Source organism: Rhamphochromis sp. 'chilingali', assembly GCF_963969265.1.
Source record: "Rhamphochromis sp. 'chilingali' genome assembly, chromosome: 5".
NCBI lineage: Eukaryota > Metazoa > Chordata > Actinopteri > Cichliformes > Cichlidae > Rhamphochromis > Rhamphochromis sp. 'chilingali'.
This window is the reverse complement of record NC_137932.1, coordinates 36,714,178-36,742,143: the sequence shown is the minus strand read 5'-3', so window position 1 is coordinate 36,742,143 and position 27,966 is coordinate 36,714,178. Positions and strand designations below refer to the sequence as shown.

At 40.8% G+C, this 27,966-nt stretch overlaps 1 protein-coding gene across 2 annotated transcripts; it reads left to right on the top strand.

The window, feature by feature from the left end:
* Positions 1 to 15,072: 15,072 nt before the first annotated feature.
* LOC308397470 (interferon-induced protein 44-like) lies at positions 15,073 to 20,591 on the top strand. 2 transcript variants are annotated; one of them, XM_080883393.1, is made up of 9 exons: positions 15,073 to 15,212; positions 16,084 to 16,274; positions 17,154 to 17,216; positions 17,458 to 17,509; positions 17,631 to 17,826; positions 18,014 to 18,166; positions 18,905 to 19,079; positions 19,676 to 19,776; positions 20,079 to 20,591. In XM_080883393.1, the coding sequence occupies exons 1-9, from the start codon at positions 15,184 to 15,186 to the stop codon at positions 20,277 to 20,279; spliced, it is 1,161 nt and encodes a 386-aa protein (XP_080739519.1). In that variant the 5' UTR covers positions 15,073 to 15,183; the 3' UTR covers positions 20,280 to 20,591. The 2 variants fall into 2 exon arrangements, with proteins under 2 accessions (XP_080739519.1, XP_080739520.1); XM_080883394.1 differs by lacking the exon at positions 17,154 to 17,216.
* Positions 20,592 to 27,966: the final 7,375 nt, after the last annotated feature.

The following is a 27,966-nucleotide window of genomic DNA, read 5'->3' as shown; positions in this document are numbered from 1 at the left end:
CTGGCCGCAGCATGCAAGGATCCCACGTTTGCTCTGCCGAGTGAAGACGGGAATGCGATGCATGATATATTAATAGATTTTGCATAATCTCCAGTGAAGCCAGAGGTCAGTGAAGTAGGTTTAGGACCTGGCAACTGAATCCAGGACAGCGTTGTTTCTCATGAGCTCAGTGACTGACAGCCAAGTTCCATCAGACAGAATTTGTTCCAGAGACTGAGACACTGCCTCTGACCTCACTGCCCCCCACTCTCTCCATATCGAGGTTTCAGAAAAGCTCCCACTTATTCAAAAACAAGACCGAATGATGGTATCATGAGACCCCGGGGCACAAACAACTGGCTAAAGCAGCTTCCAGGACTGTCACCTTTCACCTCAGTCTTCTGTGGTTAATTCATATCCCCATTAGGATTAATAAATATATATTTATTTAGTGTAGTATATGCCATGAGCTTTATAACCTTCTAATGCAGACTTTCCTGAATAACTGTTCATATTCCAAGAAATAAATATTTTTGTGTTGTGAAAATACTTCATCGGTACATGCATGTTTTTTTTTTAATGGAAACTCTGAACAAACAACATGTACAGTAAATCAAATGCAAAGGCACACACTGTCCCACCAGAGGAACGTGTGGAGGGTCAACAATCCCATGCATGTCTGGATGATAATCAATACACCCCATTTTTCTCCTTATGAACCCCTCCCTCTTTCTTATGTAACGTGTTGGGAAACACCTGCCTGTCACTCTGACTGGGATCGTCCTGCGATCGCCACCCCCGCCCTCACTCGGCCGTCGATCCCCTTACACTTCTGAGAAATGTGTATCCAAATTGTTCCCGGTGACAACAAGCACATGATGGAGCGCTAAAAGAAAAAGTTCAGCCAGTCTGAGTCAGAAGAAAGATGAGGAGGGAGGGAGGGGTATGTAGCCCTAAGAGTCAGACCACGCTGGTTTAGACCGGTTCCTGCCCCCATCCCATTCTCTGCTCCTGCCTCTCCTCCTCCTTTATCTCTTTATCACATTGACTCCCCTGTTTTTCTTCTCTTCCTATTTTGGTCTACTTCCTCCCCGACCTACCTCTGACTTTCCACCCTCTTTTTCTATTCCTTCTTTTCACTGCTTCTCTTCCTCTTCTCCTCCAATTCCCCTTCTGCAGATGTTTGTGTAATCTAAGGAAAGATTATATGCTGTCTGCACAGCTATAAATACTAATGCTCACTTCTGGTGATATTTTACATAATAAACCATCAGTACAAGCTCTGGGGTTAGCGTGTGTTGTGTGGGAAGCAGAAAAGCGAAGACGGTGTAAAACTGTCATGAGAAGTGATGCTAGAAGTGTCCTGTGTAACATAAAAGCGAGGACTGCACTGTGAATAAATTAAATCACACCGAGGTATCAACAACATCTTTAGACTGTCATATGAGACAAAAAATATATTTGAGGCTAAACAGAAAATAGCGGTCAGGGTCAAGAAAATGGAAGCTGGATCTGAGTTTTAATGCCAGCTGCTGACATTCCTCAGCAAAACTCCACTGAGCTGCAAGGGTTTGTTCACCCAGACAACACTGGAGATGTAAATACTGAGACACTGAACAATGTTCTCTTCGTCAGGCTGCTGGCCAAAAGGATTAAAGACTGCCACCAGTGAGATATGACACAAAGCAACGGCTCACAGAACTGAGCTGAAAAGCCAGTGGACGGATCTCATGCCATAGATGTGCATGCATAGTTATAGTCATACTGAAAAAGGTTTATACAAAACATAAGAACAATAATAATAAAAAAAAATATGTCTCTTAGCAAAATGAAAATAAAATCGCTGATGTTAATTACAATTAGAAAAAGATTATTTGTAACGGTTCCCCAGAGAAAGCCTCTTCTCTCTAAAAAGACCATGGCATCACAGCGTAGGTTTGCAGAGTTATATCTGAATAAACCACAAGACTTATGGAACAATGTCCTTTGAACAGACAAAACCAAAGGGGAGAGGGGAGTCTTCTTTTGTGAGGTTTGACAGCTAAAGCTTGGCCCACAGCAAATCTTCAGCAAAATGGGTGGAAAAGAAAAGAATCAAGATGCCTGTAAAGGCCCGGCCAAAGTCCAGACTGCAATTTGATTGAAATACTGTACCAGGACCTGCAAGAGAGCTGTGATTAAACACACACACCACAATGAAGTGAAGCAACGTTCTAAAGAAGAATGGGCCGGGGGCAGCACTTTAGCTCAGTGGGTGAATAGGCGACCACATGCCACACGGCTAGAGTGTAGTGGCCTGTGTTTGAGTCTGATCTGCAGCACTTTGCTCTTTCATCTCTCCAAACTTTCACTGATCCACTATCCAATAGTCGGAGCGGAGTGGTCAGGAAGGCGTCTGGACGTGGCCGCGCCATCTTGATTTGCTTGATTCGCCATCTTGCTACTACTGCGCATTCACCCAATGTATGTATGTATGAAAAAAACAACAAAAAAAAAAAACCACCCAGCACGCCCCTGCGGGCGGTTTATCCTTCAAGCTCGGGTCCTCTACCAGAGGCCTGGGAGCTTGAGGGTCCTGCGCAGTATCTTAGCTGTTCCCAGGACTGCGCTCTTCTGGACAGAGATCTCCGATGTTATTCCCGGGATCTGCTGGAGCCACTCACCTAGCTTGGGAGTCACCGCACCTAGTGCTCCGATTACCACGGGGACCACCGTTACCTTCACCCTCCACATCCTCTCGAGCTCTTCTCTGAGCCCTTGGTATTTCTCCAGCTTCTCGTGTTCCTTCTTCCTGATATTGCTGTCATTCGGAACCGCTACATCGATCACTACGGCCGTCTTCTTCTGTTTGTCTACCACCACTATGTCCGGTTGGTTAGCCACCACCATTTTGTCCATCTGTATCTGGAAGTCCCACAGGATCTTAGCTCGGTCATTCTCCACCACCCTTGGGGGCATCTCCCATTTTGACCTCGGGACTTCCAGGTTATACTCGGCACAGATGTTCCTGTACACTATGCCGGCCACTTGGTTATGGCGTTCCATGTATGCCTTGCCTGCTAGCATCTTGCACCCTATGTATGTATATGTATATATACATATATATATATATATATATATATTAATTTTCTTCCTCTACACCCCCTCCCCCCAATTTTTTTGCACATGTCGAGCGTGTCAGGCTACATTTCACTGTGTGTTATACTTGTATAACTATGCATGTGACAAATAAAGAACCTTGAACCTTGAACCAATAAATGCCAACATAAAACCTGGTCTTAAAAGCAAAACGGTGGGCCAAAATTTCTCCACAACAATGGAAGACACCAATAAAGTGATGTACCACTGAACGACACAGGAAATCATTCCTGCCTGTGGCCATCTCCCTGTACAACGCATCCACTTAACACACTGTTTGCTGCTACAGCTACACATGTTTCTTTTCCAACTATTTATTTATAAGTGACTTATGTATGTATGTATGTATATATATGTATTGTACTATTCTTAGTTAGCGTATTGTCTGTCTTGTCTTAATGTTGGTTTAAAATGGAGCACTGTAACAAAAAATAATTTCCCCCAGGGATCAATAAAGTATTCTGATTCTGATTACATGCTTATTTCTACTAAAAGTATCTCTATTGGCTGATGGTGTGTACTTAATTTGTCACATATCGCTTCTGACTTTTGGCCTTAAATTTCACTGAAATCTTTTCTATTACTGTTCCAGTTGATGAGCAGTTGATTTAGTGAGCCACAGTACAGACACAAATAAGGACACCAAAAAAGCTGGAAAGAAAACCTCCTCAGCAGATGGTGTAATGGAAAGAGCAGTGTTTTCCTGTCCAGTTATTTTTGGTTCCTTCCATATGCGACTACTGAGATGTCCAAAAATAAACTGATTCCAGTTTAAGCTGCTTGTGAATATTATTTGTTGGATCCGGTGTCAAAGTCTCGTGCACAGACAAGCAGCTCTGGCGACGGGGAGACATCAGATAGCTCAACTTGCTAAGTAAGGTCTGTTTACAGCCTGTGTAAGCTAGCAGCCAGATTTGCTGTGCAGACTGGCAAACATGGCATTTAATAATCTCATTGACCTCTGCCACTTACTAGAGTACGAAGTCATCCTGTTATTGTAAAAGGTATGTTGATGCTTTCCATTTTCTCTGAATTCAAGAACTGGAGAGACTCTGGTTTCGATCATAAATAAGACTGACTGAATATGATGCCTTTTTAATCACAAATAGCACTTTGACACTAGAAAGCTAACAGTAATAATTAAATGGTTTAAAAGTTCAGTTAATCAGCTTAAATATTTTAAACTGCAGCAACTTTTCGAACCAAAATAACAGCTTTTAGCAAGACCCACTCCGTAAAATCCATTCTTCTTTTTGACGAGCTGTTAGCTGTTAGCTTGTCACAAAATCATCTTACATCCATCCTCTGCCGCTTATCCTTTTCAGGGTCGCGGGGGGCTGGAGCCTATCATGGGACGAGAGGCACCATGGACAGGTTGCCAGTCTGTTGCAGGGCTAACACATAGACACAGACAACCATTCACGCTCACGTTCACACCTATGGGCAATTTAGAGTTTCCAATTAAGCTATCCCCACTATCTGCACGTCTTTGGACTGTTGGAGGAAGAGAGAACCCACACAAACATAGGAAGGACATGCAAACTCCACACAGAAAGACCCCGGCCTGATGGTGGATGTAAACTCAGGACTAGGGATGGGTACCGGTGTCCGGTGCCATGATGGCACCGGTTCTGACATAAACGGTAGTAACCAGACCGAAAAGCAGCGCACATTTCGGTGCTTTATTTCGGTGCTTTTTTTTCCTGAGCTGTGATACACTTCTAGCCAATCATTTTACGTTTCCGAGGATAGTAGGCGGGGCCAGGTACGTACGTTCTGTTAGAGCAGAGCTACAGATTAAAAATGTCCAAGGCGAAGCGGTCAAAAGTCTGGCTGTACTTCACAGCAAAATATGCAAACTCAGCAGCCTGCAACAAGTGCTTTAAGCTGATACTGTGATACTGTCAAAGGAGGTAACACCTCGAATCTCATGAAACACCTGGCACGCATAGCGTTTTTTTTAAAAGCCGAGAAATGCGCCGTATTTGATAGCTTGCTGCGAGACCTCACACCGTGCACGTCGGGTGGGTTGCCTGTTATCTGACCCGGAGCAACATCCCCCCAAAACCCGAAGAATAGAGTCCTGGCCCCCAGCCCTGCCAGTGTAGCAGAAATGATGAGGATGATGATGCAGCAGCAGCCGTTCTTCTCTGCATGAGTAGCTTCATGTTGTTCGTGTGTAATTTACGTTGAGTAGGCTAACCACGTTATTACATTAATGCATGTAAGGTGAACTAGCAAACATCATCATAGCTACATGCGGCTGTCTTCTTGTTTGATGGCAGATACTCCCTTCACCCTGGCCAAAAAGGCTAAAATGACCAAAGAAAAAGTGGAAAACAGTTAAACAATAGAGGGTTTAAGTTTGTGTTTTTTCCATTGTTTAAGCACTGCTTCCAGCCAAGAGTGATGCCATATATGCCACATAGCTGCAGAAAAGGCACACATTGTTATCTTTTTACAAAAAAACCCAGCTGAACATGAGAAGTTTTTGGACAAAGTTTGTGTTCTCCATTCTTTAAGCACCGGTTCGAGCACCGTTTAAGCACCGGCACCGTTTCAAAAGTACCGGTTTGGCACCGGTATCGGATAAAACCTAAACGATACCCATCCCTACTCAGGACCTTCTTGCTGTGAGGCAACAGTGCTGCCCCAAAATCAACTTACATTTTCATGGATTAAACTGGATTCAGGGTGAGCCCGGAAACTTCAAATCTTCAGTAGATGGATGTGAAAACAGGCTTTCAGTGTCAAACCATCCACATGTAACGTGCTGCATGATGAAAGTTAAGCATCTGAGTGAATGAACCGTAAGCAAAATACCTTCACCAGAGAGGGGACTTGTCATGTCTTTGCACTCACGGGAAATGTAAGTAATGAAATTAGTGGTTAAAAATGTGGCGACAGAGACTACACAAAGTTTTATCTTTAAACATAACACCACAACCAAGGTTTTATCTTTCACTGAAATGCTAACAGCCGAGAAGCATGATTCATGCTCTGTTTACCACAGACTGAGAACTTCAGGTCACAGGAACAGAAAATCTGAAAGCTGATTCAGATGAAGGTGAGGCGGTTTGCATATGAGGTAAGTGAAGTGTGCAGCCCTGTGTTAATCGGACTGTATATATGAGACCAGAGCTGCTTTTAGCTGTGATTAAAGCATCTTTCCAAGACTTCCAGGTCATCAAACATTTACCATGGAAGTCCTATGACAGTCTTTAAGATAGGCCGAGCTTTGAAACCTTTTACCACATTTGGTATAAGATTTCACAAAAATACTTTTATCCACTTCTCTGTATAAAGAGAAAAAAGAATATATGCAAATGAAAAAGCAACTTTAGCTCAAAATTAGTCCATTTTTTAAAAGTTATTTTATTTTTTGCATTTGGTACTATCTTCACTAACAGAAAGAAAAACCTGTAACAGAGATAGTTTCATTGCTTCAGCCTCTGGCAGAGTGCAGCCACAAGACAAACGCTGACCTTCTTTGTTGTGACAGTCTGCGATTCGGACTATTTGTCTAACCATGATAGGATTTTAAAAAAGGATGTGTCCGCTGTGGCGCTAGTGTTTGCAATAAAACACAATGGGCTTTCAGAGTGAGTCACAGGCAGCAGAGAGAGAAACCAACACCACCCAGACACTGTCCAACGAGCTAAAGAAAGCACTTACAGTCACCTGTAAGGAGACCGGGAAAACTGCTACTCTGACTGGAATAAGTGCAGTTGAGCTGCATTTTCTAAAAAAAGAAAAGAAACCAAAACATGCAACACGTCACTTTAAAAGAGATCTTAGCAGATGAGTAATTGTGTGTGTGAACAGCCAGAGAGTCAAGCACTCACACTGGCTGTCAGGAAAAACAAGTCCAAGCAAAGCAAATAGAAAATCCCCCTTTAAAATTGATTGCGTCACAACAACTGCATTTAATATGATTTACTAATCACCCATCCATTTATTTTCCTAACCACTTGTCCATTTCAAAGGGATAGGGAGAGGCTCTAGGCATCCCCCAAGAATAGGAATGTCATATGATTGCTAACCATTTATCATTGAAAAAATAAATATAAAGTCTCTGCAAGCAAACATCAGCCACCGGGCATAACAAACATCAGTTTCACCTTCATTAAAGCAATCGAAATGATGTTTACAGATGCACTAAACAGTATTTATTAACCATTTACAGACTGTTATAAACACTAGTTACAGCGTCACATTCATTTTGTGGATAATGATCAGACTGGCTTACAAACCAGTAATTTACCAGCTGGCAAACTTTATTTATCATCATTTTATTGTTAAACCAGTAAAAACCTATTAAGCTTCAGTTAAGTATCTCTCAGGGTCCTGGACTTGTATTATATTATATGTTTTTTTTGGTGTTGCTGTCCCTCGTTCTCCCTGCTTGCAGGTATATGTGTGGGTGTGTGTGTGCGTGGATGCAGGTGTATCTGGGAGCACCTGTTTACAGGCACCTTCAGGCCTGGTGGGTGTGGCCCTGCCAGGTGGTTGGCCACACCTGAAGACCTTCACACACCTGCAGCTGATCAAGCATCGTCGGGGGAGGCTTCACATTAGTCTCTTGACCAGTTACTAAGTTTAGTCTGCTGCATTGTGGTATGTTTGACCGCTGCCTCTCTGTTATTTCCCCAGGAGAAGCGTGGAGATGAGAGGGCAGCGAGCACGGGGTGCTCAGACACTGAGGAGCGGAGACAGGAACACTAGCACTGTGAAGAGGACATGTCACGGGAGTCGGGAACGCACTGAGGATTTATTTCTGTTTTCCATTCACTATAAATAAACGCACTGCTAAGCACACAGAGTCCAGCATTTGGGTCCTCCTTCCTCACATCCCCACGGTCACGCGGACCGTCACAGTATCAGTAATCAGTGGTTATGAATTTATCACAAAGAGTCACAGTAAACGCGCAGTGTGAAGTTTCTGTGTTTTGCTTAAGCACATGTTGACTCTGAAAAGTCTTGAGTCCATTCAATGAGCCTATGACACATGAATCATAATGTGGGACAGGCAGAGTCAGGTAAATGAGCAGCAGCAGCACATATATGGAGGAAGGCATCAAATACTTTAACACCTTAAATATGGTGCAGTATACATTATATAATGTATTTATAGATGCTTCCGAAGTTTTACATGCTAGCGAAATCTATGTCATCCCCCCAAAAAACAAAAGTGATATAAGATCAGCTCCCTCTAGACAGAACAGCAAACAAGTCGTGCTGATACCTGCAGATGCCCCCTGAGGGCACTTTCCCTTTCGGTTGTTTTGTTCTTAGCATTTGGGAAACTTTGTTTCGCAATACTTCATGTCTGTGATTAGCAGCTATTATTATGCCCTCAAAATGAGCTATGAGTCACATAAAGTTCAGTAAGGCTCAGTACAGGTGACCTTTGGGGTATAAAGAGTGAAATGGATAAACAGGTTATGTAACCTGGCTTTGTGTCCATGTGCTGTCCAACTTGTACCTGTCGAAACCCAAGCACACCGTTCTCATCCCCAACACTGGATATGTAGAACGCAGCCGGAAAATGAATCAGCATTGAAGGATATTAAATAAATAAATAACAGAGCTAATCATTAAAAATACTGGTCTGTGTTTATCTCCATCCCAGCAGGAAAACGTAGCTTAAAAAAATGGTTTTTGAGGGCCATGTTGTCCATCTTTTTAGCTCTGAAAATCAAACTGACTAGGCTGACACCATTTTCAATTAAAAACACTGTCTAATAGACCAAAAATCTTTTCTGTTTTAAAGGGATACAGATTTTGAACTTTGGCTATTAATCTAATCTTCTACCACACCATGACCTTGTACTTTTCATTTCAAGCTGTTTGCCTGCCACAGTATGTAAGGGAGCATTTCTAAATCAAAGCCACTTTTCAAGTTGTTATTCTCCCATCCGTCTGCTCAGCTCCAGCCTGTTTCATCCAGATCCCTGCAGCGCTTTCATTTCAGTCCTCGCTGCACATTAGGTTATTGGGTCTACTAGCTGGCTCTCAGAGGACAGAGTGAGAACTTGATTATAAGTGTGTCATGTAGTTGTGTAAGGATTAAGGTGCAGTGAGTGGGGGTTGTAGCCTTTAAAAGAGACTGCTGTGTCACACGACTACATAGTTAGCATAGCTCCCTGTTTAGACTGCTCCCCCTCCTCCTCCTCCCACCTGCAGCTCTCCAATCCACAGATATCATCTGGGGGCTGCTGAGTCAGAGCTGTCTAAACTGCCTGAACTCACAGTCCCAGCTGATGAGAAGAAGTTGTTATCCATCGACTGATCGCTACTAGCTTACATTCATTCAGCCACATAGAGTGTAATCAAAGAAAAAGAGGTCTCTAACCAACTCTCGCTGCGAACATCCTGACGACAGGAAGCGTCACCACACACCACATCTTTTTTATCTTAAATACAATCCTACATGACAGTGTGCTCAGCCACAGTCTCTGTGGATCATAACACATGATCTGGGTGCCAATCCACAACAGCCGATAGGTCTGCTGACATATATCTTTGCATCGTAGTGGCAAATAAAAAAATCTGAAAGTCTCATCAGCTTGTTTGAGCCTGCCTACGGTTTCTGTTGATGCTTCGACCTGCTCTGCAGACCACCTCCACACCAGGCTTTCCATGCATGCAGGTGGAAAGGCAGAACAGAAAAGAGCTGCCAATTATGAATGACTGCAGACTGGAATAATAATGGTTTTGTTGAAACATGTTTATGTTTATCTGCAGCATTTCTCAGCAGGTTTAAATTTCGATTACCTCTGAAATGCACTTATAGAGTTCATTACTTATTACACTTACTAAAGGCCTCAGGCCTGCAGCCGGGTCACAACAATTACTGCAGACACTGAGATCACGTCCACTCAGTGAGAGATGTTTTTAACTTTAATGTTTTACTTGAGATCCAATAAAAAAATGTTTTCTGTGTGTAATGATTAGTAACTCTATGAAACTCGATCTTAAACTCCAGCATTTTACTAGTGTAGTGATTGTGGGTGTGTAGATGTTGTGATTTACTTCTAATGTGACATTTTTGTGATCTTCTACATGCACCTTGCCAGTGAACTGCAGAGGCAACTATAGGTTTAAGCCAATTCTGGATATTGATTTCAAATAAAACCAATTAGGAAAGAATGACAGCATTTCAAGCTTTTGAAGTATTTTCAATTTAAAAAGGAGTTAAAAGAAGAGCTTCACCTCAGATTTTCTATCTGACTTTCACAACATTGGGCACCATCATTTTTGTTTAAAGGTTTCTGCTTTCTTTATCTTCGTGCTTTCATTATTTGTAATTTTTACATGAAAAAAGACAAAACTGTCAAACGTCTGAAAATGATTACACAATAACTGGCTGGTTGGTCATCTTAATTAAACCACATATTACCTCCATAGTTTAAATGATCCGAGGCATCCCCAGAGGTTATTTAAGTGTACATTACTTGAATTTATAAAAATATCAAACCAGTTGATGGTTTCTGGAAGGTGAACTCACCAGGTTGTTTTTAATCAAAGCTTTGAGGTAAACCAGTTTCTGCAGGGCAGTGACCTCCATGACCAAAATACAGCCTGTAGATGGTGTTTCCTGTCAAATCATCAACAGGTGGACTTACTTTTAATGACACTCAGTCATGACCTGAAGACTGTGACAGGATATACTTTTTATTTGGGTGTTGTCCTCAGATAACTAAGCATCTTCAACTCTATAATTAAGTGGTGTGTCAGACGTCTCCAACTGCGATAAGTTTCAGTCTTCTGATCTAATCGGCGGAACTTCACAAGCTCCGCCCACAACCAGGCTCCAGACAGTGAACTAAGGGTCTGTTATTTTTGCTGACACAACAAAAACTTATCATCGTCAAAATGCCGTAAAGGTAGCCGTGTGTTGTCGTGGCCTGTTATTACACCTGGTTGGTTACAGGCTGCCAGTCAGAACAGTCTAGATAAAGACTAGAAGGAGCAGAGGTGACTGACCAGAAAATGACCATTTAGCTCAGACGTGTGCTGAGTAAGCAAAATTGGTCAGATTCAGGTTTGACAGACAAAAGAGAGAAAATGTGATTATTATTATTATTATTATTAATCAATTTTAACCAATATATACAAAATTAAAGTTAACTAAAGCCTGCAACAATGTGAAAACTGAACAAACTGTGACTTTTTGTTTCTTTTTCTATGTTTTTATACTATGTGTTGATCAATATGTTCACAAATCACTGAGATAATACAAATCGTATTCTTTCTATAAAGGTCTGATTGATTGTATGCAGATTTCTAAAATAATAGCCAGCACTGATGCAACTGAGTAATACAATTTATCAATTTAAATGCCCCCAAATATTGTAAAACTTCATTAACAATGCTTATTTCTTACTGCTACAATATCTTATATAAGTGGGCAAAGCCAGTGAAAAATAATTCCCAAATACTTTGATTTGTTGGCACTGTTATAACATTGTGCCCAAAGACTGTAGTATAATAGTAATCAAGTGTAGACAAACATTAATACCACTAATCACACAGGATATACTGTGTATTAATATATACCTAGCTAATTACAGTGATTAAGGGTTTCCCATCGTTTGAGCTCTGATGTTAAAATGTTCTAACATTGAAAGCAAACAAGCCAAAGAAACAGACCTACATGTGCAGACACATCTGTGAACGGTTTCATGTCCAAAGCACTGCCATCAGCTGCTGATAAATGTTTACTTTAAATTGAAGGCTAATGAGTGATGACAATGATTGTGGCTCAGAACACATTGTCCTTAAGAGCAGGAGGGCATTTTGAATATCAGGCTATGGGATACTCCACTTGGGGGACATAACAAGGAAATGTGGCTGTAGATTGACCCCTGCTGACAAGTAGCAGGTGAACAGCCACAGCTTTAAACACAAGACGAGAGCGCCCTCTGCTGCATCCGATGGGTAAGTAATCAGATGCAGGAGAGGGAAGGAAACACTTTCTTATTTTCTGTCATACACACCATCACAGTGGTGGATTCTCATATTATACTAAGTTTGAAATAACAAGATCAACATATATCTAAGTAATCCCTGTGAGCCAGACTTCAGGTTTCAAACTGCTCAAAGGCATTTTTCTCTGTATGATCTCAGCATGAGCAAATATCATTAACTGGGTCATTTCAGGCACACAGCTCTGGCTGTGACCACAAAAACCCAACTTCTGTTCAAAGCTTCTGTTTATGTGGGCAAATGAAATAGAGGCAAGTTTGTTGAAGAGGAGAGAGCAGGGAGCTAAAAGGCTAATTTCAGTCAGTGGGTGAGGAGCTTTCACCAAGGTCAAGTGTAATGTAAATAATTATTATTTTGAACTCTAAATCATGCAAAGCTACTGTAGTAGATACAAGGAATAACAACACAGAGCTAATGAGCAAGTCTGAACAGCATTACACTAGCTGGTTAGTCTACATCAGCAGTCCCCAACCCCCGGGACTCAGACCAGTAGCGGTCCTTGAGTCGTTTGGTACCGGGCCGCGAGAGTTGAGGCTCAGGTGTGAAATGTATGGTTTTCAGGGTTTTTATCGGTTTTCAGCGTTATTTTGTTATCGTTTTTATCGTTAACTCAGTTTTCCTGGGTCTTTTCACGTGTGTTATGAATAAATCTTTTTTTCGGTACCGGTACTAGTTTTATTTTGTTGTATTTATCCGCGACACCTTCAAGGCCGGTCCGTGAAAATATTGTCGGGCATAAACCGGTCTGTGGCGCAAAAAAGGTTGGGGACCGCTGGTCTACATAACTATGGACCAACATCTAGGATCAGGCCTGCTGGACATGGCTAGGGTCTAAAGAATGCTTGTTGGCCTGGAGAGAAAACTTACCTTCCCTTTTTAGACTGCCAACTCCAACCTGACACCAGACCTAATCCTGTGGCCGAATTCTCAGCAATCTGTCCTCATTGTTGAATTGACAGGTCCTTGGGAGGTCAAAGACCATCGAGCAAAGCAGTCACTGGCTGTGGCTTAAAAGAAAGAACACTACCTGAGCTAACAGCTGACCACCAAAGATTAACCACGGGACACACCTGGGTCTGATCAGCTGAGGGTATGCTGTGCTTTAAAAGGGCAAAACAGCCAATTATGATGACATGATGTCCCAAGTTCATTTTTCCGCCCAGTGGCTAGAAAGCCAAATCAGCTAGACACGCAAATCAAGTGCGTGTGGACATTTTGGGTTTGCAACACATAATGAATCTATCCTTCCATGCTGGAGGTGCAGGAGCCTAATCTAGATGTCATGAGCCGAAACACACCCTGGTCAGGTCACTAGTCTATTATTGCAGCACTAACACAAACAGACAACCAGTGACATCCATACTCACATCTCTGGCCAATTAAGAATCACCAGTTAATCTAACATATGTCTCTGACAGTGTGTGTGTGTGTGTGTGTGTGTGTGTGTGTGTGTGTGTGTGTGTGTGTGTGTGTGTGTGTGTGTGTGTGTGTGTGTGTGTGTGTGTGTGTGTGTGTGACAGAAAGAGCAAAAATAGTGTTGTGTGTCTACAGTGATGTGAAAAAGTGTTTGCCTCCTTCCTGATTTCCTTTGTTTTTGTATGTTTGTCACACTTAAATGTTTCAGATCATCAAACAAACTTAAATATTAAACAAAGATGGCACAAATAAACACAAAATGCAGTTTATAAATGAAGGTGTTTATTATTAAGGGGAAACAAAATCCAAACTTACATGGCCTTGTGACTCGTTTATGCAGAATTGTTGTAATTCAGCCACATTGGAGGGTTTCGAGCAGGAATCGCCTTTTTAAGTTCGTGACACAGCATCTCAGTCAGATTCAGCTCAGGACTTAGTCAAAGTCCTGACCTGAATGAAGACTTTTTTTTTAAAGCCATTCAGAGCTGGACTTGCTGGTGCGTTTTGGATCATTGTCCTCCCGCAGAACCCAAGTGTGCAAGAAATTGAACTCAAAAGCCACATTTAATTTATGCTATATGGGGGATCACTTTACACAGGGCCATGTAGATTTGTATATAAATAATAAATAAAACAAACTATAAGCCTACAATATTCCAGCATTTTGTAATTTTACCAATTAGTGATAACAGTCCTAATAGTTTTTGTAAAGGACTTAAAGACTATTACCGCTTATATATTGAAAGTATGCAGTCATATTATACTATGCGTTTATGGTAGGCTATATATAAGTCCACTGGAAACAACCTGTAGTTAGTTTCTCTCTTTTGCTGCTTACCAGCTTACTGTTGTCTTTACATTACTTTGGCAAACGTAGATGAAGAAGACGGTGTGAGTTTGTAGCATGAGATTAAATACATGTAGGTCTAAAAGTTTCCAAAGCTCTGACTGCAGTTACTGTCCACGTTGCTCAAAAGCTTCAATATATTACTGATTGTTGCTATGTGATATTATTTTTGCACTTACAGTGTGTGTGTGTCTGTGCCAGTAAAAGTACCAGACTGAGAGAGTGCACAACAATGTGTTTGCTGTTGGTCAGTGGACCAATCATGTTTTGTTGATGTCATAGATTTGCAAGGTGGGGGAAATAGAACAAAAGTGCTCTTGTTTATGTAAAACTCGCTTCTGGAGCAAGTGGTAAGCATTTTAAGTGTTTTATTTATTCATTTAAACAGTATAATAAATAGATTATTGTGTTTGCTGTTATCTAAATTAGGTCACTTGAAGTTTGTTGATGTTGGTTTGATCCTTTTTATTATGATGATGCACGAACAACAGCCTGTTTTAGCCTTGGAAAATGTAGCTAGGTTGCTAGGCAGATTTGGCCAGCTAGCTACTTCTTTTCTTGCTTCTTGCGATTTGTTTGCAATTGTTTGCTGTGTCTTGCGCATCTGTTTCTGCAGCTTTAACTTCATTAGTACCAATCCAACTCCACAACGCAACAAACCCCGCCTACGAGCGTGTAACACTCAGATTCGCATTACTGGTGTTTGTGTGACAGTTTAAGTTTCGTTTTCTTTTCTACGGAAAAGGCAGTGGCTCTTTCATTTGCGGTGTGTCCTGAGCTGCAGCTGCTGGTAACATCTACACACAGGAATTATGTTCTCGTCTGTTAAAGAAAAAAACAGGTAAGTTCGCAACTTTTAGTATTACAAAGTTTGATAGTTAATATGACAAGATTCACTCTTGCAAAGATGAGTGACAGCTGTAGTGCTGTCACTGTGGCCCATAGCAGTCAGTGTGATATACCGTCAAATAACAGGAAAGGAAAAGACCTGGCTGCACAAACAAATGTTAGAAATTCAACAAAAAAATTTAAAACTTCAAAGTTTACCTGGTTTTATGTCAAAACCAGGTAAACTTACCTGGTTTGCCGAAAACAAACAAACAAATGTTCACAAGACAGCAAGAGTCAACGATCCAGAGAGTCTAGTCTTCATTATATTCGTTTTATATACGTTTTATTACTCTGAGCAATTCCCTCCGCACCTAAAGCGTGCACTTTATCTTTTTGTGCACTCAAATGGAGCCAACTAGCGCCACCTGTGGCCAAGTGCCATAGCCTACAGCCAGATTAACTTGTGACTCACACACCTGAACCTGGCTCTATCACAACGTTTTATTTCGTTTCTGCTTTTCAGACTCATGTTTTGAGGTTGCTGATATTGTGTTTTAAGTGTAACCTGTCAGACACTTCACCCATTGCCTACTGGTGGTGGTCAGAGGGTCCGGTGGCGCCAGTGTCCGGCAGCCTCGCCTCTGTCAGTGCGCCCCAGGGTGGCTGTGGCTACGATGTAGCTTGCCATCGCCAGTGTGTGAATGTGTGTGTGAATGGGTGAATGACTGGATATGTAAAGCGCTTTGGGGTCCTTAGGGACTAGTAAAGTGCTATATAAATACAGGCCATTTACCAGGCCATTTTACTAAAAAACCTCAAGTTTCATGCTGTTCTTTAAATTAGTTAAGGGGTCTTCCTCTAATGTGTACTTTTTTTATTAGTGGCTTTAACTTTGGACTTCCAGTACTTACAACCAAACCCTCAAGTTCTAATGGATTGACACCACTCACAGCAGCTCCAACTACTTCAGTCCAACCTGCTTTTGGCACAACAACTCTCACCAGAGATGATAACAGCGAAGTCACAGATAGTTCAGAGACAAGGGAACCAAGACCTCAGTTCACATTCTTGGGTGAGCCTCCTTTTACACAAAGTTCTTTTGTCAAAGACCCAAATAAGTATGAGAAACCTTTAACATCTCAAGTCCTGTGTTTCACCACGCTACTGTGAAGCTGTCTGTACACAAAGTGCAAATAGCTTTGGAGATCCATGATTTCCTCAGGGATTAATAGTGATTCTGGTAATAAAGTTGGACATTTTGTTCTTTCCTTTTTTGGTTACAAAGTCATTTTAATCAGTGGCATTCAATCAGGGCAAGAAAGACAAGCAGTGCTTATCTGGTGAAATCTACAAACAGACATCAGTTACAACATAACAAAGAAAAGGGTGTTTTTCTTTCATCTTAAACATCATTCTGACATGAAGCTTCTGTAATGCCTGTTGCCATTTATTCTTTGCATTACTGCCATCTTGTGGTCACAATTGTTTATTATCTCTGGAAGCAGAATGCTTGATTACAGAGCTGCTGAAATCTGAATGGGGTATTAGTCCCGTGACAGACTGGCGACCTGTCAGGGTGTAGCCCGTCTCTTGCCCTTTTGCTAAATTTCTGGTTCTGGGTGATTTTTATATATTAAATATATTTGTTACACTTTTTAAAATTAAGATGTAGGCCTGTGTTTCTGAGCTGGTTATAATGTGTTTTTTCCTTTCTTTTAAAAAAGACAAGGACAACAACTACATTTTTCTGTAGAATAATTATTTTTGCTTATTTTTTGTGAGTTATTAGTAATACAGTTTTATGTGTAGTGAAGTGTTTTCTTTGTGTTTTATTGTTACTTTTGCTAAAGTAATGGGTCTGAAAAAAATCCTCTACCATTGTCAGCAAATAGTAAAACTAAGTTTAGTTAGATGACAACTATAGTAGTAATATAATTTTACAATTCTTTAGCCAGGAAGGAGTGGCCAAAGGGGAGGACACCCAGGAAGAGTTCAGGAAAAAGCTGTCAGAATGGTATGTTTGATACTAGTCGAATTTTCAAAGACAGGAGGAAAGTGTTTTTTTGGTATTATTTTTTTATTTTTATTTTTTAAAATTTTTATTTTTTTTTGGGGGGGGGGGGGGGGGGGGGGTCTTTGCTGAAGTCACTGAATGCCACTGCTTTTAACCCTAGCCTCGATGAATGTTAGAACTTTATATAAATACAACAAATACTGGCTATTTTGTCAAACCGCAATTCTTACATTTTTTTCAGGAGGTCAACTGAAGTTGGAATCTCCATGGAGAAACATGGACTGGACAGAAGAGTGAGTACAGTTGTGCTGTTCAATGAGCTCCTGTTCAACTAGCAGGAACTAGTAGATGTCAAGTAAGTGCATTTTTAAACTTTCAAACACAATGAGTCACTGAATGTATCACTGAACCCAGGCGAAAGACAAGCTTGATGGAGACAATCACCTCCTACAGACGGAGCTGTGAGGAGGTGCCTCAGGCCCGGGTTCTCCTCCTGGGCCCGGTCAGTTCTGGAAAGTCGAGCTTCATCAGTTCAGTCCAGTCTGTGTTTAACGGAAGAGTCACCAACCGGGCCATGGTGGGCTCCTTCTCATCCGGTTTTACCAAAAAGGTACACGAGGAGCATCTGCATGTATTTTAAATAAGTGGAAAAATAAACACAGAGATCCTCATTTAGTTTCATGAGATTATTTAAGCATTTCAAAAAGGGAAAGCATCCACAAGGCCTCTCTTCATCCATGTCAATGAAACTAAACTTTAGGTTTCTGTCCTATTAACTTCCTTTTTTTGTGTGCCAGCTGCAGTCCTTCAACATTCGGGGTAAGAAGGGTGAGGATCATACTGGGCTGGTGCTGTGTGATACCATGGGTATGAGTGAAGACGGGATGACCGGACTGACTCTTCATGACATCCTGTCAGTCGTTAAAGGCCATGTTCCTGAAGGACACAAGGTAAGCATGCCTTGCCCTGTTTGTTCTCGTTTCAGTGCCCCACCCTGCCTCACTCATTCTCAGTTTGTCACCCTGCCTCATTGGCCTCAGATGTTCAGTGAGGCCTAACTCCAACTGTGGTCTCAGGCCTAGTTCATCGCTCACCCCATCCAGCTTTCATTCATCTACTATCAAACTTTATTTAACCGTGTTTGAGGTTGTGGTCCTTGTCAGTGAAGCTGCGCACTTTTTGTTCCCTATGAATCAGCAATAACTCCTTTATCCTGTCATGCTGAGAGTGGGAAAGAGCCAGGTTTCACCCAGGACATGTCATTAATCCATCACAGAGCTAATGCCCACAGCTAATTTAGGCTTGGCTTTAGAAACGCATGCTAGGTTAAGTGGGAGAAAGCTGGAGCAACCAGAGGAAATGAGGAGCAGGAGCAACGTCAAATCACCCAGAAAGTCAACAGCAGCTCCAAACCCCTTTTTAATGCCCGATATTTGTTCCCATCAGGGTAAACTAAAGAACAGTGATGATCAGCTGACTGGTCATATAGTCCTGTGATGTAAAAGAAACAACAAAACAAATCAGTTTCCCAACTTCTCTGACTAGTAAAACAACTGGGATCGCCATCACCCATAGCTGTACCTTATGGTTTGTGCCAACATGTAGAATTGTGTACATGAAGGCACACAGCATAGTTCTTTTTAATACTTTTTCTTTTTTAATAACTTAAAATACTTTCTCTCTTCCAGTTTAGCCCAGACCAGCCAGTCTCCGCCTCAGAAACTGTGGGCTATGTGAAGAGGCCGAGCCTTAAAGACAAAGTCCACTGTGTTGCCTTTGTGGTGGACGCCTCAAAAATCACAACTTACCCCAAAGGCCTGAGCACCACATTTAAACAGCTCAGAAAGCACATCAGTGACCTGGGTGAGCCACAGACACATGTTTACACAGAGCCTGACGTTAAAGGTTGTGTTGCTTGAGTTAGCTGACTTTTGCCTCAGTGCAGCTGCTCTTTAATAATGTTCCTAATACTCTTTTTTTCTACATTGTTAGTGATTTTTTTCTTTGTATGAATTAGGCTAAAACTAAATGGGTTTCAGGTTTTATGTGAACATATAATAACAGAAGAAATCATTTTAGATTGTGTGATTTTTTTTCTTCTTCTTTTTTTTGTGTGTTTTTTTTAAATAGGGTCCAGTATGACAGAGTATTAGAGCTACATTAAGAGCAGATTGTTATTGATCATTTTCAGAATAAAGCCTGGATTTCAAGAAAAAGTCGAAATGTGGAGATTACAGATGTTGTTTTGAGATAAAACACCGCAACGCTTTAAAACACCTTATGTAGATGAGTTAGTGAAAAAGTATAAGGACGATGGTGAACGCTGCATCAGGTCAGAAAGACAACAAAGAAAGCTGAGCAAATGTTTATCTCTAGAACAAATGAACTGAGCACAATCTTTAAAGGATTCGCATTGTCTTTGCAAGTCTTCATCACAACAGTGTGTTTCTGTTCTTTAGGTGTTCACCAGGTGGCGCTGCTCACCCACGTGGACCAAGTTTGTTTGCAAACAGCCAAAGATGTCACTGGTGTTTATGAGAGCCGCACAATTCAGGATGTGGTAAGTTAAAACAAATCAAATACAGTTCAAGAAATGTTCATATACTGTAACTGCTCTACAAACCAGAATAGGATAAATCCTGCAAACAGCAATGTAAATGTAAAACTTGAAAAGATTTGACTTTGTTTGATTTTCTGAATATAAACAACAAGAGTTTAGAGTCAGTGTGACGTTAGAACAACTTTCCTCACAAACCACACTGAGATGATCATCGTAAGGAGATGCTGATTGTGTTTGGTGTTGTTCTTAATCAGCTGAAGATACTAAACGCTGGAGGTGTACATGTGTCTGTGTGTTTGCAGATGGGTAAAGCCGCCGCTCTGTTGGGCATGTCCACCTCCTACATCGTTCCAGTGAAAAACTACTCATCAGAACTGGACCTGGATGTAAACACAGATGTGCTGCTTCTCAGTGCTGTTGATCACATCCTGCAGTATGCTGACATGTATTTCCAGGACAATGCACCACAGAACAAAGAGCTCAAGACAGCCCTGGATCTCTGATTTCTGAGCATTTAGATTAGGAGCATCATACCCATAGCATCATGGCCATTAGATTAGGAACCCGGCTGTTCCTGTTTCAATGTGTTAGAGAAGAGAGTTTTCATTTGTTACAAAAATTTGTGTTTCTGTTGTTTTTGACATAAAAAAACCAAAATGTGTAAAGGACATCAAAATGCTATACATAGGAACTTTAAACAGTCTTGTTTTGTTTCTAATTAATAAAAACTGACTGTACGCTTTACGTTCTGTTTGTGAGACAGATATATTTTTTAACCAGTCTTTGGGCTTCTTCATTAAAATGTTTTACATTCACCAATGTTTTGTAGTTTTTTCCCTTTCACAGGAAAAAAAATGAAACTTTTTCGCCATTTCATTATTAAATTAAAAATAAAATGTGGTTCACACCCTCTCTAGAGACTTAAGGTTACACATGTGCTATCGCCCAGTGTACACCCTTCTCTCCTCCATCAGAAAGGTTAAAGTGGAAGATTTGTCTTTGCATTTTGAACAGGCTTGGAAACTGGACTGATTTCCCTTACTGCTGTGTCATTCATTAATGCTGTGCAGAGTTCCTTTATCATTATTATGTCTGTGAAAGTTCTCAGTCATCCATGTCATCGTAGTCTAAGGAGCTTGGAAAGAAAAGCATCTGGACTTCTTTAAGTTGCATGAAAGCACATGATAGGGTGGGGCTAGGTTTCACAATGAGCTTTTGTCCCTCTCGGGAAGATACTTGTACAGGGCTTAAATGTAGGACTCTCCACTATTTGACCCTAGAACTGAAGAAGCTTCTCAGATGAGAGGTGAAACGTCTTCAAGCAACTTAAAGAAGTCTATAAGCTTTTCTTTCCAAGCTCCTTAGTTTATCCTTATTACTATTATTATGTGTGCTAGTTTAAATTGCATATATTTTTTAATGAACCGTCTTTTTAATTTAATAGCTGAAGAACCAGTAAGATGGGTCATTCTTGAGAAGAAGCTGGAAAACTGCAGCATGTGACGATGCACGGATCAGTTTGTTTATCATCTCACACTCTTAAAGTGATCCTTATTATTTTGGGAGAAGCAATTAAGGTCAAATGTCTCTAACGTTCATTTCCTCCTGTTCATGTTATTATGAATATAAATGTTCAGAAGTGAACACGGTTTGCTTGGAGCACCGTGCAACAGGAGCTTACGTGGAAGTGGATCCAAGTGCAGATATCAAACGGAAACAGTGATAAAGTTTAACATTCTCACTCGGATCATGACGCACGGGTGCCAAGAAGATAAAAAATTAATGAAAAAGTTCAGAGGAGGTCTATGAGTTTAACTAACGACTTGTGTTGTATTTGTCTTGAACTGAAAGGAAATGAAATAAAAACATCAGACAGGTTTTATTCTAGGAGCTTTTCTAGTAGGACACTTTCAGTTTCATTTCTTTCGAAAATGGTGCCAAAATTGGAATTTGTGTCCTTGCGCTCCGGGAGCGCGCATTGGGCAGGGAACACGGACCCAAACGTTTTCTTTTGTGAGAAAGGGTCGTTACATTGCTGTTCAGTTTGCAGGTTACAACAGAAAATTGTACATTTATCATTCTCACGTGTATGGAAGCCCTTTTCCGCCACTGAAAAAAACACAAGTATCCATAACTCAAAATTTCAGGATATTTTCTTGAAATTTTGACTTATTAACTCGAAAGTTCGACTTACGAACTCCAAATTTTGAGAAACGTAACTCAAAATTTGGAGAAACATAACTCGAAATTTCGAGTTACTTTTCTCAAAATTTCGAGAAAATAACTTGGAATTTCGAGTTATGGATCCTTTTTTGTGTGGTGGAAACGGGCTTCCATAGACGTGGTATCGACGGGATGGGACGTTTTGTCTGATAAAAGGATCCATATAAACTTTGACACTCAATATACCACATCCTCAACAAGTAAACGCCTTCGTGTTCGTTTTCAGACATCCTAGAAATACTATTCTCTGATTGTTCCACCAAAGTTGTTTCTGCTGGGTACAAAAATGCACCTTTCTAAGAGCACCAATGAAAACAATTGTGTGTTTTATTCTTCTAAAATACTTCTGTAGCTAAAATACAATAATAACTTTATTGTATATTTACTGTATATTTAAGATTATATTAGATTATAATTAATTACTGCGATTGATCATAGTCTTTTTAAGTCTTTCTGCCCCAGTCTTGCACAAAGTCGGCCTACAGCCTTCCCCTATATGGGCAGAACAGATTCTATCAGATCAGTTCACTTGTTGAGAACGTGCTGAGTGTTAAAGTTTTTATGACACACAGACGTGATTGTACTGTTATCAGGCTAAACGGATTCAGGAGACAGACACTATCTCTACTTTTAAGATTAGGTTTAAAACTTTCCTTTTTGCTAAAGCATATAGTTAGGGCTGGACCAGGTGACCCTGAATCCTCCCTTAGTTATGCTGCAATAGACATAGGCTGCCGGGGGATTCCCATGATGCATTGAGTTTTTCCTTTCCAGTCACCTTTCTCACTCACTATGTATTAACAGACCTCTCTGCATTGAATCATATCTGTTATTAACCTCTGTCTCTCTTCCACAGCATGTCTTTATCCTGTCTTCCTTCTCTCACCCCAACCGGTCGCAGCAGATGGCCGCCCCTCCCTGAGCCTGGTTCTGCCGGAGGTTTCCTCCTGTTAAAAGGGAGTTTTTCCTTCCCACTGTTGCCAAAGTTAACTGTTCCTGTTTCAATGTGTTAGAGAAGAGAGTTTTCATTTGTTACAAAAATTTGTGTTTCTTTTGTTTTTGACATTTCAAAAAAAAAAATGTGTAAAGGACATCAAAATGCTACACACAGGAACCTTAAACAATCTTGTTTTGTTTCTAAGTGATAAAACTGACTCTACGCTTTACGTTCTGTATGTGAGACAGATTTTTTTTAATCAGTCTTTGGGCTTCTTTATTAAAACGTTTTACATTCACCAATGTTTTGCAGTTTTTTGCCTTTTTATTTTTCATTTAATAATAAAATAGCGAAAATGTGGTTCACACCCTCTCTAGAGACTTAAGGTTACACATGTGCTATCGCCCAGTGTACACCCTTAAAGTGGAAGATTTGTCTTTGCATTTTGAACAGGCTTGGAAACTGGACTGATTTCCCTTACTGCTATGTCATTAATGCTGTGAAGAGTTTCTTTATCGTTACTACTATTATTATGTGTGCTAGTTTATATTGTATATATTAATTATATATATTAATGAATCATCCTTTTAATTGAATAGCTGAAGAACCAGTAAGATTGTTTCGTACTTACGCTTCTTGAGAAGAAGCTGGAAAACTGTAGCATGTGACGATGCACAGACCAGTTTGTTTTAGCCTCTCCGCCTCATCTCACACTCTTAAATTGATGCTTATTGTTTTGGGAGAAGCGATTAAGATCAAATATCAATAATGTTCATTTCCTCCTGAACAAGGTTTAAGCTATTATGAATATTTATGGGAAAAGTTAAGAGGTGAACACGGTTTGCTTGGAGTACCGTGTCACAGGAGCCCAGAGGCCTAGGTGGAAGTGGACCCAAGTGCAGACATCAAATGGAAACAGTGATAAAGTTTAACAGGCTTTATTAACACCAGATGCTCACTCGGATCATGACGCACGGGTGCGAAGAAGATCAAACTTCACGGAAAAAGTCAGAGGAGGTGTGCAGGGCTGGACTGGGACAAAAAATCGGCCCGGGTATTTTGACTAGAGACCGGCCCACCAGGTATTATAGGAAAAACCATAAAGCCTTTGAATGAAAACAAACACTGTTGTCACAGTGATATACACTGTCGCGTTGGTATATATGCATCAGTCTAATAAACTTAAACCTATACCATCCTCCCTATTCTGGTACTCTAAACAGTACCCGAAAGTAGACTGCTTGGTCGAGTTAACCTCCTGAACTATCTACAACACATGGTGAAAACCTGAAATTAAGACAGAGAAGACTAGAGGTGAGACATGATCATTACTGATTACTGATGACAGATTTAGATACATTTTCATAAACCATTCATTTACAAAAACATCAATAAACACCATGGCAGGGCAAAATATTTTTTCTGACATGGCAACCGTTAAGAAGTGAAAGGAGATAGAAAGACAGGTGAGAAAGAATAAAACTTAATTGACTTTTTGATTTGCATTTTACACACAGTACTGGTACAGTATCTAGAAAATGTGGGTAAATACTGGCATCATATACAGTACTTAGTTACTTCTGAAGAAATTATGATGTACAATAACATTTTACATCAGATGAAAACGTTTGTTGTAAGATCCAGATAATTATTTTTTTAAAAGCGAGACATTTTAAATGAGAAAAAGAAAGAAAAGTATTTCTTTGTGCCCCCCTTTCCCTGTTAAGGCACTACATGGCCCCCTGGCAAAACTTTGCTAGACCCGCCCCTGCACAGTTACCAGCTGCCAGCTACATAGAAAAAGGATCCTGGGGTTATTTGTCTCTCAGAAACAGTTCATAACTTCCCTTCAACTCATTCATAATAATAATAATAATAATACATTTTATTTAAATAGCGCCTTTCAAAGCACCCAAGGACACTGTACAACAGATAAAAACTGGAAATATACACAATGGTAAAAATAGAAGATAAAAGTTAAAACATACAGAAATTTAAGAATAGGCAATTTTAAACAGATGAGTTTTGAGGGTGGACTTAAAAAGAGAGAATGAACTAATATTTCTGAGGTCCGGGGGTAGGGAATTCCAAAGTCGAGGGGCAGAGCAGCTAAAGGCCCTCCCTCCCATTGTGATCAGACGAGCAGAGGGAACAGAGAGAGAAAGAGAAGATGAAGATCTGAGGCAGCGGGATGGGAGCTTCATCTGTAATAAGTCAGAGAGGTACGGTGGAGAGAGAGAATGAATAGCCTTGAATGTATACAGAATTATTTTAAAATCGATGCGAAATTTGACCGGGAGCCAGTGAAGTTGCTTCAGGATTGGGGAGATGTGGTGGGTAGAAGAAGTCCTAGTAATAATACGGGCAGCAGAGTTCTGGACACGTTGGAGCTTGTTGATAGATTTTTGTGTGAGGCCAAATAATAATGAGTTGCAGTAGTCAATTCTAGAGATAACAAGATTATGGATGAGAATGGCAGTGGCGTGAGGTGTGAGGAAGGGGCGGAGGCGATTAATGTTACGGAGTTGGAAATATGCTGCACGTGTAATATTATTGATATGTGAGTTAAAGGACAATGTGCTATCGAGAATGACATGTCACCTAAAAGGTAAACCTGTTTCTCCATCACCTGTTCAGCTCTGATGATTCAGTAAGGACATCTCCTGGTTTCATCTTCATGTTTCCCTCTCACCACATATCCAAACCGACATCATGACCAGCAGCTTTACAGCTGTGGCTCCAACAAACATCAGCTGATACTAGAAATTAATATTAAATACATTCTAACAACAGCTGATCAAGCTTAAACATGCTGCTGTTGTTTAGTGGGACATCCGCCGGTTTCCTCTTTCTGGCGCAAAGTGGGCGATAAACAAACAAGAGAGAAAAGCCGATCAGCTGATCATTGATCAGTTTCATGATTGAAGTAGAAACAGGAGAGGGAGGTGGAGAGGATGAGAGAAGAAGAGGCAGCTGTGCAGCAAATACACAGAATAACTCCAGCTTTGTGTCTTTTTCATTGTAGCTGAAGTCCGGGACAAACTGTGTTTCTTTTCACCTCAATACGAAACACACAATATTTTCTCTGAATACCAGACCATTCCGTTTTTTACGGGACGGTTGGAAACTCTAATAACTAACCTTATAAATAAAATAAGATAAAACAAATTCAACATCATTAACATCATAGCACCCGCCCAGCAGTATAGAAACTCCGTCATGCTAGCTAGCAGACAGTACGAGTTATTGTAACTGACTGTAAAAAGTCAGCATGACCAAAATAAACTCCACCTAAACTTGGTTTATATCTGACCCAGATAAACTGCAGTCATAACTTCTTACATGAAGTTCAGTTCACCACCTCGGGTCTCTGCTCCTCCTGCCTTTCCCTCATCCACCTGCCAGCGTGTTGCATCTGCTGGCCTCCACCACTTGCTAATGTTACTGAATCTGTGGAAGCTCTGCAATAGCCACCACCAAACAATTGAGTTATTTTTACACATCTCCCAGCATCTGGCCAATCCACCACCTTTCAGTGTTTATACCGTTATGGGAAAAAAAGGGGGAAAAAAAACCCATCGGCCCATAAAAACGAAAAATCACCATCGGCCCGGTATGCCCGATGGCCAGTCCAGCTATGGAGGTGTGTCTTCTATGAGCTTAACTAATGACTCATGTTGTATTTGTTTTGAACTGAAAGGAATTACAATAAAACACCAGACACCAGGTTTTATTCTAAGAAATCTTCTGGTTGGACACTTTCAGTTTATTTTCTGCAAAAGTGGACGGTCGTGCCAAGGTAGTTATCCCCACAGAATTTGTGTCCCCAAACTGGACAGGGAGCGCAGACCCAGATGTTTTCTTTTGTGAGAAAGTGAACAGGGGCAGATCTAGAAAGGTGGCATCGGGTGGCAAGCACCACCCTAAAATGATCTCTTACCATCCCAAGTGCCACCCTAGTTTTGCATATGACAGTGTTGTTTATTAAAATAAGATAGCATTAACACTTTGAGCGTAGTTACAGTTAACAGTGAATATAAATAACTAAAACTGAATATATTGCATAGTGTTATCCCCCTCCACTATTAACAAATGGTTCAGCCCATAGCCTGGACCACCTTTTTTCTTGTTTCAGTAGCAACCAATGCTTATGATTGTGCCAGAGCACATTTTGAACAACACCATGGGAATTTCAGATTTCACACATGTGGTTGGTTGTTACCCTCTGGAAATTGAATGAAGGTGAGTGTTATTAACCGTCAGGGGTCCACAGGCATGCTGCACCTTCAAATCACATGACCTTAAACTGACACATCAAAAAGCTGCAGCCACGCTGAGTCTCTGTTTTAGCCCATGTTGAAAATCCAGGGGCTATGATCTAATTTTATATACATAAATATAAATATTTATGTATATATATAAATGTATATAAATATATATATATATATATATATATATATATATATATATATATATATATATATATATATATATATATATATATATATATATATATATATAAATAAAAGTACATATATATCCTTTTTTTTTTCCCCCACTCGCCCGTGTGGGCGGTCAATCCTTCAAACTCAGGTCCTCTACCAGAGGCCTGGGAGCTTGAGGGTCCTGCGCAGTATCTTAGCTGTTCCCAGGACTGCGCTCTTCTGGACAGAGGTCTCCAATGTTGTTCCCAGGATCTGCTGGAGCCACTCGCCTAGCTTGGGAGTCACCGCACCTAGTGCTCCGATTACCACGGGGACCACCGTTACCTTCACCCTCCACATCCTCTCGAGCTCTTCTCTGAGCCCTTGGTATTTCTCCAGCTTCTCGTGTTCCTTCTTTCTGATGTTGCTGTCATTTGGAATCGCTACATCAATCACTACGGCCGTCTTCTTCTGTTTGTATATATATATATATATATATATACAGCACCACCAAGGCTGGAGATGGAGCAATACTGAAAGAGCATATGGGAGAAGGACGCAACCCATAACGGCAATGGTCAGTGGCTAGTGGATCATCCAAGAAAG

Coding starts and splice junctions, on each gene's coding strand:
- LOC308397470 (XM_080883393.1), top strand. CDS start 15,184: ATGTTCTCGTCTGTTAAAGAAAAAAACAG. Junction 16,275..17,153: donor ACCTCAGTTCACATTCTTGG/GTGAGCCTCCTT, acceptor ACAATTCTTTAG/CCAGGAAGGAGTGGCCAAAG. Junction 17,217..17,457: donor AGGAAAAAGCTGTCAGAATG/GTATGTTTGATA, acceptor CATTTTTTTCAG/GAGGTCAACTGAAGTTGGAA.